The 12,372-nt window shown below is 39.2% G+C and overlaps 1 protein-coding gene across 2 annotated transcripts in view; it reads left to right on the top strand.

Moving 5' to 3' along the window:
• Positions 1-9,623, top strand: part of HOMER1 (homer scaffold protein 1) — a 94,322-nt gene extending 84,699 nt beyond the window's left edge. For both annotated transcript variants that reach the window (XM_050329490.1, XM_050329489.1), the window contains one exon: positions 1,347-9,623. In XM_050329490.1, coding sequence (XP_050185447.1) covers positions 1,347-1,535 — 189 coding nt within the window. In that variant the 3' untranslated portion in view covers positions 1,536-9,623. The remainder of the gene's footprint in view (positions 1-1,346) is intronic.
• Positions 9,624-12,372: the final 2,749 nt, after the last annotated feature.

Here is a 12,372-nt window from a genome sequence, read left to right on the forward strand (position 1 = left end):
CTGTTACTCTGGAATGAACAAATACATTTTCTGTATTAGGTCAGGTTGTTATGTCTTATGGTTAGCTGAGATCTCTCCAATATAAATTTCTTAGCTTTTGAGGAGACAGAAGAATCACAGCAAATACAGTGGGAGAGTTGGAGGGCTGGAAGAGGAGCCGCCCATGCTGGGAGCAGTAACTGCTGCCAAATCCCCCTCCCTATTGTTTTGTAAAACTAGTTGTAAAAACTGAGAGCAGGCTGTTAAAGCTTTATGACAAAAAGCCACTGTAATGGGAAGAGATGTTGAAAAACATGTTACCGTACATAAATATGAATTTACTATGCACTTTTCCAGAGAATGGCCACACAGGATGTATGATGTACTAAATACACTGTCCCTGTGCTGCCTTTGTGATTTTTGTAACTGAAATTACAAAATTTATCATGAATTTATGAGGCGTGCAATGAATGGAACAAAGAACAATATGCTATTCCTGACCCATGTGATTGCTGCATTAGTAATTTGATCAAAGAGAGGGCATCTGGTATGCACCGGGCTGAGCAGCTGTGACCTCCCTCCCCTGTCAGGTGCATGCAAGCTGGAGTACAAGGAGTCCCAATAGGCTGATGCCAGGGGTTTCTACTTGTGAATGAGAGCTGAGCTTGCTCAGGGTCAGATCCCCTTGGCTGTCTAACATGCTTCCCCCTCATCTTTCCACTCACTGTATGGGAATGGCTTGTCCATGGAGCAGTGTTGGCTCTCCTGCTGTCCCTGCTGCCACAACTGTGCTGTTGTGGCACTCGCAGGTGTATGCTCCAGGACACTGTGCAGTGAGGCAAGATGTGCAGCTTGTACTTTCTGGTCTACATTTGTTACAGTCCATGTCACCTTGACATCAGTCTTGGTAGGTTATGCTTCTGTCTTTATTTTCAAAGTGCAAAGACCTGTAAGATACTCCTCCTAAGCAGTGTTCCGGATGGGTTTCTCCATGAGAACATTTCATGGAGACCAAGTCCTTGAGCAATTCATGGTCTAAATCAGGGTATATTTGAATTTAGGTAAAACTCTGAGAAGCTGTTTTTCTGAGGTGGTACATTTCTGAATTATAGAAGTAAGTGTATCATTTGTTCGCTGACTAAATTTTATCCCTCTCCAAAAGTTTCTGTCTTTCAGATAGTTACGGAAAAAGATAAGGACGTAGCAGTACATATACTTCATTTTCTGGTTTTGGTTTAGCGGAAATTGCAAAGGGTCATAAATTGTTTTAAAAAGCAGTTGACAAAAGTAGCACAAGTACCAGTAGGAGGTTAGACTGCTTTCTGTTTGTAGACAAGACATTAACATGTTATGTATTTTTTCTGAAGGAAGTAGAAATTCGAAACAAAGACCTGGAAGGCCAGCTCTCTGATCTAGAGCAACGTCTGGAGAAAAGTCAGAATGAGCAAGAAGCTTTTCGCAATAACTTGAAGACACTTTTAGAAATTCTTGATGGAAAAATATTTGAACTAACAGAATTACGAGATAACTTGGCCAAGTTAATAGAATGCAGTTAAAGAAAATGGGATTTCAGTGCCAATCAGCTTAAAGATGCACTGTCTCTCTTCATAGGACTGTGTTGGGTTCTGCATCAAAGTTGCACAAAATTAGAAAATGCTCCTCTGAGAGGGATTGTTTTAAATTTGAGTTGTATTTAAATGTAAAATTTAGAACTCAACTTGTAACTAGTTGAAGAAAAAAATAAGAAACAAAAAAACTTGAATTGCAAATTGCCTCCTTGCACATTATTGGCCACAAATAACTTGAAAGATATTAATAATAATTGAATGCAATCCTTTTCTAATTATCAGTGATGGAAGAATTAGCAGTGTCCCAGGTCACATCCCCTTTTTGTGATAGATACAATAGAGGTTTTTTGCTCTTTAATTTATTTAAGATATTTAATTGCTGTGTTTTGTGCAAGAACTTAGTGATGACAGCCCTGTATTTTGTTGATCATAATAATTTCTCAGGATATGTTGCACTGTGGAGAAGCAGTGCCGGTACCAATTTATTCTTGCCAGGAATGAGAGAGAGTTGCATCTTTAATTGAAACAAATTTACTGTAACAGCTTGTATAAAGTTCTTCTTTTTTGGGTTTTTTTGGTTGTTTGGTTGGTTGTTTTTTGATTTTTTATAGATATATATATACTGGAAGATACAGTATTTCCAGTATTTCTTTATGGAGCTACTCTGGTGTTCTACAATATTGTACAATGTAAGGTTTACTTTTTCATGTGAATTCCATGTAATTACAGTGAGATAGTATCTTCCACTTAACTATATTTTGAAGCCAACCAATGATGGAAGGTGAGTCCCCTAGGGGAAAAAAAGCCCCAAACCCCCTGAGAATTTTAAATGTAAATTTAAAATTTTAAATTTGACCTGCACAGACAACAAGGAGTGGCCAGTTGTTTGTTTTCTGGCCTTGAATGTTCAATTAACTGTTAACCTGCTCTGCGGGAGGCTTTTTCAGAATGTGACATGAAATTCAGGTTCTGTGAATAATGACTTATGGGGAGCACTGTTTTGTTACAGATTGCACTAAGGGCATAGAGCTATTGCAAGGGATTGCTCATATACTGAACTTGTCTAGACAAGAAGGCTGTTTCTTGAAGTTTTGTTGTCATAGCAAACTGAATTGAATTCATGTTTACTCTTTTATGGGTCTTCATATCGCATCTTTATCAAAACTACACCAGGCAATATTCTGAACTGTTAATTAAGCATTTAAAAACAGGAAATTGAATTCAATTACCCTCCATAAGCAGGTTTTAAAATTGTTTTGGTGTAATTTTAACAGACTTTTGGCAAACACACATTTCTTTATATAATAGATTTATTTAAAAAAACCCCAACCCCTTGAAAGGTAAGCCAAGTGTCATGTGTCTTGCATCACAGTGCATTCTTGCCATAAATTGCTTGTAATGTTGAAGAGGGCTTTTTTAAAATGGATGAATGAGTGCCAGACTTCAGAGTTGAAAGATGCACGAACCCTTGTTTGCTCCCCAAGTTAATTTGAATGTTAAACGTGAAGTCTAGCTGCTTTGTACAACACAATTTTCTTCACTTAGAGACTGATAATCAAAACTAGAAAAGATAAGTTTGTTTTCATGTGTGTACTGTGTGTATATACCATATAATACACACGGGTTGTCATTTATACTGGAAAGACATGCTTTATTTCTAAAATATCCTTTTTTTAATTTACCAGTGATTTTTCAGGTCTCCCCTGACTAGTCAGGGAAATGGCTTAGGTCAAATGCTAAACTGTCATGTATTATATGGAATGTAATATACACAATGTTTACGCTTTCTCCATATTTTTTAGGGTATTTTCTCACATTTATTAAAGGGGTGGGGGGAGCTTGTTTCATTGTGCTACTGGTTGAAAACTGTGGTGAACTATGTGTTTTTTCATTCAGGGGATTTTAGACAGTGATGTGTATATCTTCATCAGGTCCAGATGAGCAGACACAGCCAGTTTTTAATTTTCCTGGGGATATTTGGGCCTGATTCTCCTGTCACTTGTGCTGCTGTAAACATATGTCCTTGATGTGATGTCAGCAACATTCCGTTGGCATAACATCTGTGGAAGTGCACGGAGAATTTGGCCTGCTAATGCTCAGTGGACATAATAAGGATGAAGAAAGAATAAAAAGTTAATGATGGAATAAATGTAATATTATTTTTAATGATATTATTATTGACATTTTTAAAGATATGATGTCATACGTGTGGGGAAAGAGTGGACTGAAATATTTCCACTTAAATTTTGTGAGTATGTGTGGTACATGAGCATTTCTATGTGTAAGTACACACACATATGTATATACAAAACGTGGAAAAATTTAGATGTGCACATTTTTAATATTTTCCTATTGAAATTAAATTTAAAATTGGAAATTGATATTTGAGAATTTCTTTTCTCATAGAGTAGATATTCTTCGTTTCTTTTTTTTTTTTTTAAATAATACAATTACTGAGGGCTGCACCTTTGAATTCCCAAATAGTTGCCAAACATAAATATGGGATAAGGTGGACATACGTGCACATATAAATAAAATCCTATGTCTAAGACTATTTTTAATGCTTATGTACAGTAGGTAAGTGTTTAGAAATTGTGATCTAAAGTTCATAGTTAGGTGGCTATACCTACTGTAGCCTCTCCACTTCTGTTTTAAGATAAAATTTTTCTGGTTTAAAGCATTACTGTCCAAGAGACAGATACTGTACATTGTATCTATCTTTGATGAAACTATGGGAATATGTATACAAGAACAGTGTTCAGTACAATAGCCTGAAAACAAGACCATGAACTTGCACTGGAGGGGAGAGCAGTCACTTTGTGTATAACTTGTTACATGGCAACTACAGTCTTGTAAAAAAACAAAGCAAAAAGAATTACCATAAGCCTCACAGAAATACAGAAATAATAATAATAAAAATAAATAAATTTTTAAAAAGGAAAAGAAAAACAAGAGGAGAAAAAGAGAAAAATCAAAACCACAGTTTTTTTATTTTGGAATACACTTGCTGTTCTCCGGAGAATGTACTTTTACTCTTTTTTTCTTTTTTCTTCTTAAATCTTTTCAAGTATGTGCAAGTGACAGCAGCAGCTACCTTAATCTTTCAGGTGCTACTGGATTTTGCATTAGCATGTTATGTTGTGAAATCCTGACTCTGACATAAAAGATTTTTGTAAGTATATCCCCATCTGGATAGCTAGTTTTTGGAGTGTCTTGTTCACAATCCATATACCTATGTGGACAAAGTAAAACATGTGAATTAAACTGTCTGTTACAGACTGGGAGTTCCTTTTCCTGGCCAGTATATCCAGGAAAGAGGAGGGGAAAAAAATGAACTGATAATACAGAAATGCTGTTATAAGGTCTCTAAGAAAATACATTTTCAGGTAAAATATAAATAAATAAATAAAGGGCTAAACCAGATGTAACACAAATAAGAATTGTTTAATGCTATCAGTGGCATTCCCAGGATAATTCCTTTAAAGAAAACCCTGCAAGAATGAACAATGCATCAATTAAAGATTAATATTTTGGGATCTGTCTTCGGTTGTCAGTTGCGAAAGGTTTCTGATTTCTGCTCATTTTTCTACCTGTTAGAGATTAGCTTCAGGTTTATCTTCAATAAGAGGCTAAACCTCAATTCATTCTATATCATCTTATATATTCTGTACTGAAGTGGCTGCTGAACAGCGCTCTGTGTACACTGCATCCAAAACCAAATTCATTTTCAGAAATACCACATGGAGAGAGGAATGGAAAGCTCTTGCAGACCATCACTCTCTGGGGATATCAGTACTGTGGATATCAGTAAAAACACTTAACTTGGTTGATTGCAGAAATCTTGGATCATGAGGCCAAAGATAAATCTAAATAGAGATTAGGTCTGGATCTCAAAAGACAATTAAAAAAGGACCAGCAAGAAACTCCATCCAAATGTGCGTAGTTCAGTCTCAGTAACTGGACATGCCAGTTAAGTGCACACCTATATGTCAACGGGTTTTTTCAGGAAATGGACCTGACTCTGCAAAGCAATGTTCAAATTGTCTTGTTTACATTTTCTTAGTAATGCTGCATATGTGCACTACCTCTGAACGGTGCTGAGCAGAGAGCATATCACTAAATAACACGTAATTGAAAATCTCTGGTTTTGCTTAGTAGCCTTAGTTCCTCGTTGTACTCCACTTACTTCAGACAAGTAGGATTAATTTTCCCTATTATGCTAAATGTTTTGGAACAACGAGCAGAGTTTTTTGTTAGATTCTGAAATCAGTCCAGCTCATGTCCACTGTTCTGGCCGTGCAACCTAGCCAGAAAGCAGGTGCGAGTGTAGATATCACAATACCTCTAGATACTGTAGACAGAAGTGGGTTTTCACACCATATGGGGTCTCATAGCTTGCCCACCAAAACCTCTCAGGGACCTGTAGTCGCCAGAACTGCTTCTGCACTGCTGGCAGCTCATCGTAGGACCAAAGAGACACAATATACCCATTTTTTTCCTCATTGTGAGTCTTGCACAAGCAGAGCTCATATGCAACAGTACATCCGGGCAGGTTTTATCACTTGCAGATGAAGGCATGGGAAGGAGAGTGACTATCAAAAATGGTTTCAATTTGGGGCAGGGTGGGGGGAACACAGATTTCAAAAAGATTTCCTGTGTGGAACCTTTGTGTAGCTGTAAAATAGGCAAGAATGGTTTGCATAGGAAAGGACACAGACTACCTGAAAGGATCTCACTTTCCTAGGTGTTCACATCAGGCTGGCATTGAGCACACCTGGCTTGCCAAAACTCTACTATGATTGCTATAGGCTTCTCAAGGTCAGCACTGAGGGTGTGTTTCATGGACACAGCTGAAGTCCGTACAGGCTGCCAACCCCCTGTCCTTTCAATCTTTTACCTTCACAACTCTAGAGGTTTGGTACCAGTTTTAGCCATCGGTAGTGGTTGTTGATGCTCCCTGTTTTTTCCTGCCTTCAGTCCCTATCAGCAGTGGTGTTTGTGTAATGGAATTCTGAGCTGGGTTTTAGGGTTTTTCTTTCCTTAACTTCAAAGTAGTTTCCAACTTTCTCCACCCTTGCTCTGGGGGTTCTCATCTGTTCTTACCTGAGCCTCACCTTACTGCACAGATCCAGCAGTATGTCAGCCGCTTTTGCTTTCATTAGATTGAGAATAGCAACCTAGACATGTTCTTGGAAGACAACTTGCATTTCTGTGACTGCAGTAATTCTTGAAGAGGAGGGATTTTTTTCCCAGTAGATCAAGAAGGAGGCAGAAACAAGGACCTTCACAAACAATGCATGCATCCAGGTGCTAAGGGGAGAGGAAGAGCTACACTGACAAGGTATGTGCAAATATAATCTGTGTGTATGGATTTAAATATGGTCATGCAGATATGTGTAAGGTTAATATTTTCAGAGAGGGAACAAGACATAGGAAATTCTCTGAGTCTGGCTTTATTTTGTTAAATGATCAATGGAGTTGTGTCTAAATAAAACAAAAGAAATGTGAAGCAAAATGATCTTGGACTTGCCTGCAGGAGAGACATCACAGCCCTTACCTATGGATGGAAATGTAAAAATTAAATCTACTTTCTCCACATCTGAATATACAGTTATTTTTATAATCCCAACCATTTTGTTTCTCAGTAATCAGTAGCAATGGAAACCAGAGATCTGTCAGTGAAAGGCTCAGCTCTCTTTGACTTTCACTTACTGATAGGAGCCAGGGTAGTAGTACGTACTGAGTGATTCAATCCTGCATCGAGTCCCTGCTGCACAGCCTCACTGCTACACCCCGCTAGCTGCACTCACTGTCTGTCCCAGAAGCAACCCGGGGGTTTGTCCTTTTTTTCACAAGCTGCTTGTTCAAACTGCAGCCATCATTACCAGTTGAGCCCTTCTGGTCCAGAGCATTCTGCACATTGAGAGTTTTGCTTGGAGGGGAAGAAAACAGGAAATTTGATTCTGCATATCTTAAAGAAGCACAGTAATGTATTGGTTTGATATAAACTTCTTTCCCCCACCTCTTTGAAAAAAGAAATTATGAAAGCTTTATTTGAGGTGGTTATTGTTATCATTTGAACCTACAATTCAAAACTTTCTTTATCTGGTATTTCTTGTATTTTTCCTTTTTTTCTATGCTCTTTTCTCAGGCTAACATGGAGCAACCAAGCACATGTTTACAGTAAATATAAGTCCTAAACTGTTTATGGAATGAGAAACATAAAAATTCAGTGTCGAGCTCATCCAACAGGCAGAGTGGCAACCCAAAAAAGCCCCAAAACCCACCCACATAAAAGATACTGGTCAGTATGAGATGGTGACTGAACACCTCAGCCTCAGGGAAGGAGCTGGCCAGCCAAACATGCCAAGAGAAGAAGTAGTGAGAAAACATCACAGATGCTCTAAACAAGCATTACTGTAACACCATGAGGACATATTTTGAAACAGAGCTGTCTAAAAGAGAGCGATGCAAGTATTTTCAGAAAACAGGAGTTTGTATTCTCCTTACTGATGATGACTGCATTGGCCAAATAAAGCTTCCCTATAAGGCAATTGTAACTCCTCAAGTGAAAATACAGGAATATGTTAGGATTGGCAGGCTGTTATCAGAAGAAACGGAGCTGATTTTCATGCTAAAACAAAGGGATCCTATATCTGGCAGCAAAAATTCCCATCAAGCTAGAGGATTTCTGTCATCAGCTAGGACAGGTGACAGGTCTTTGGAAATGAATTATAGCAACATTGGAAACCTCCATGAGAGAAACAGTACAAAGATGAGAGCAGGTTCTGTGCAACTGCTGCAGTGTGCCTGAGTCACTGGGAAATCTAGCTACAGGACTTAGTAGGTCGGGCAGGTGGCAGGTGGAAAACGGTGCTGAAAGTTCAGAGAGTTTTAAGGGAATTTTGACACTTGGGCCAAATTGCGGTATTGAGCTGGACATAGGTATTCTAAAATACGTAAGGAAGTAAGGCCTCACAGAGTACAGCATTAGTCAGCTCTGTGGCTGAGCAAACAACCCCACCAGGGACTGCCAGATTGTCCAAACACACAATTGCCTCTGTAGCCCTGGCAGTGAGAAGGGTTTACTTGGAGGACAAGAGCAGTTTCAGCAGCCTTTGAGGCTGGTTTTACAGCCTGGGAGGAGCTACTACGGGGCTGTGGAATTTGCTGTGGCATTTAAAGTCTCTCTTTTGAGGCACTGCCCCAGAAGAGTGGGCTGCTATAGAGGCAGTTGTGAGCTGACCTCCCTGACCCCCACCCTGGATTTTACGTGGCATGAATGCTGGCATGTAGCTACTTGGAAAATAGCTGGTTACAGTGGTGTGTCAAGGGATCAGGCCTTCACTGGCTGGAAGGTCTTGACAGATTTAAGTGAAGAAACTTTAATTTACAATATTTAAGGGTAAGTTGGTTTTAGGTTGGTTTTTTTTGGGTTTTGGGTTTTTTGATGTTTCATTTTGTTTTGTTGTTTGTTTGGGTTTTTTTTAATGAAACTCCACAACTTGCTAATGCAATGACATGTTGATGGCTTAACAGAGAACACTATAGTGTCCTCTTGGGAAACAGCTAGGCGCCTTCTACTGGGTGAGCTCCAAAGGGAGCAGAAGCTAAATTTTGCTCAGCCAAACTGATACTGACAGTACCACTTCTTATTCAGAAGCATCCTTGCAACCATGAGTATCCACCAAGGACTGCAGCAGATCATCTGGGCCTCAAAAGGCTAGAAGTCTTTAGTTCTCTTGGGCAGCTGATGGCTAGGAGCAGAACCGAGATTTATCCCAGAAGGCTGATAGTGCAGTCTCAGCAAATGCTGGCTGGGACACAGAGTTTCTGTTCAAAGTTTCTTATTGCAAATTGAAATTAAAAGCTGAAGACTTCTGCAAAATGGGACAGAGCATTTACTTGCAACTGTAACTGCTTTTGAGTATTTAAATGTGTTTTAGATGTAATATGTTAATTTGTACACAAGTCTAAGCAAAGCATGTCCTGGTAGGCAATGTGTGGCTCATGTTCTCCCAGGAAACATAGCCCAAATAGACACTTTTCATATACTATTTTTTTTTTTTTTTTTTTTTTTAGAGTAACAAACCTAATCTCCTAAACAGATTTGGTCTATCAATCAAGCATAGTTAACTAATGCTACCTTTGACTGAGGACAATTCCTGCACTCCTCCCATCTTTTCCCAGAATGGATTAATAAAAGTAGATATGGTACAAGTGTCACTCTGCTTTTCTTGACCCTGTCTGCTGGCCACAGGCACTGGAGGAATGGTCAGACCTCACAAAAGCCATAAGCCTTACCCACTGAGCACAGTAAAGCTGAGTGACAGAGTAAGGTGGGGCGTGCATGACAACTGACAAAATGTTGTTGCAGAGTGGGTGGAAATAATTTGCTCATGCAGTGGTGCCGGACAAGAGGGGAAGTAGTGACCTGAGATTTCATCTTAGTTTGCTATTAAGAGAAGCCCTCAACCAGTAGGCACTTCAGTGGATCAGTGTGACCTTCCAGCAGTAGAAATCTTTAGGAAACCATTACAGGAATGACAAAGGTATATGTGATTCAGCAACAAAAGTACAGGATTTGTGATTTTTTTTTAGTACTATCAAGTTTATTTTTTAATGCCAATTCTTTTTTTTTTTTTTTAATATGTCATTAGAAGCCAAGAGCAGTGTGTAATGGTTTCTCTGTTAAATTGTTTTTGCAGGACTCTATCCACTCCAACACTTATTTTACTCACAGCAAGTGAGTGTGGGGGGGAAAAAAGGCCATCAATTTATGATGCTTCAAATGAAGTTGATTCATTAAACGTCTGTTGTATTGTTTAAATTGTGCATTTAAAATGCATGGCAGTTTGAGCATGCACTGATGATTTTGTATGCTAAGAGCTCAGTTATATTCTTGCTGAAATTAAATGGGATGAAAATAAAGTACTGAGGAACAAAAAGTAGTTAATGTAAGTGCTTTGTATGAATTGCATCATTCAATTTTTCTTATTCCTGTGACTTTTAAACAGTAATGTACAGGAGTGTGATGCCAATTAGAAAAGTTGTTAAGATAAAAGCATGAAGTAAACAGTGACTTTGTTTGAAAGACCATCAATGTGCTTGGCCTTATATAAGCAATTATAAGGCGGTAGTGAGATGTCTCAGAGAAGTCAGAAAGTCTGCTGTCTTCCATGGCGAGGAGAAAGCGTTGCAAGAAGGCAATACAAGTGATTTGCCTATGGCACCAGTATCTCCAACAAACATCCCACAGACAGCACACTGCCACAGCAGGAATAAGGGGATAATGCAGCAGATAAGAGCGAACTTATATGTAATTTCTGGTTTGGAGGGTTTTTTTCCCAGTTTTGGTTGATGAACAACGAGTGAACCTCAGCACCAACACAGACAGGAACCAGCTTTAATAGCACAGATAATGATCTCTGCCCCTTTTTATCCATCAGCCCTTGCTGTGGCGGCAACATTTCAAGGGAGATATGCTGTCTTTCAGCTGATGAAAGTGTGGACAGTGAGCATGACTTTGGTGAAGATTTGCATAAAGTTTAGAGAAAGTAAGAGAGACTGAGAATCTTTCTGCAGAGGGGGAAAGGGCAGGAAGGCATCTCCGTGGGAACAAATCTGCAGGATGGAGAGTTGGACACAAAATTGCAGCACTTTTCTAAGGTAGGTTATATGGCAATGATGCTGTAGCTTCCTGGTAAAACCTCTGGTATGGTTTTGTGCTGTAGGGCAGTTTGTGTGAAAGAAAGTGATGCTTTTAATAGTTAAATGACTGACATGGTACATCTAAAGTTTATAGAGGCCATCTGATCCTCAGTTATAACCCTCACTCCCAAAAGGTGAAAACACTGGCAAAACTCTGTAACACTAGACTTCGACACTGATCTTGTGACAGTCACACAAAGTTCAAGCTGTGGTGATGGCAATGACACACTGGTGGCTTGGTGATCCAGATATTCAGAGATACTGCAGAAGTCTAGGTTTCCTGTAAGCTCCTTCCCTTGTGGCAGGAAGAATGAAGCCCGTAAAATGGGCTTCTCCCTATGATGAGAAGCAGCAGTAAGAATGGCTGAGAAAGGTTTATAGGTTTTAGAAAAGGAGATCTGACAAACTTGCTTTCCATTTCTGTGTCTCTCCCTTGTATGTATTGCCTCTGTTAAGTAGTAAGCGGTGGAAATGAAAAAAACCCTGCATATCAGTTGGTTCCTGTGAGGAAGAGGGGTTTTATTTCTACAAGTTTCAGAGGCACTGTGGCCCAGTATTATTTACAATGTACCTTTGCTTTACTTTACATCTGACATGTAACAAACAGGAAAAAGAGTAAATGATGGTTCTATGTATTTTCCATCTTCTATGTGTTGTACAAACATTTAGGCCTTATGCTGCACAGCATAGCACTGCCTCCCAAGTGTGCCTATGGATATATTCACTGATCTGCAATTCTGATGCATGCATTAAATACACTTCCAACATGTAGGGATACCCACACGAGTCATACAAAAGCATCTGTTTATCCACTGAAGCCGAGGCCAAAGCAGATACCAGTTGATGTCTCTCTGTCCTGCACAGGCCCCCACACCAGGGTCACACACTGCTGAATGCATAGCCAGACCAAGAGGAACAGAACTCGGATATAAATATAACTCTGTTCTTTCTTAAGTCAGCAATGATCAACTTGCTTATTTCAAAGCACATTTCCTACTTGTTCTATGTGTGTTTTGTCACAAACCGAAATTAACAGCATATGCCATTATTACCTGACGTTGAAAACATCAGTAGGAAACCAAAGCCAGACAGGCCTTGAATCTTGTTTCAGACA

This window comes from Myiozetetes cayanensis, unplaced genomic scaffold, assembly GCF_022539395.1.
Source record: "Myiozetetes cayanensis isolate MyiCay16 unplaced genomic scaffold, myiCay2020 scf4, whole genome shotgun sequence".
Taxonomy (NCBI): Eukaryota; Metazoa; Chordata; class Aves; order Passeriformes; family Tyrannidae; genus Myiozetetes; species Myiozetetes cayanensis.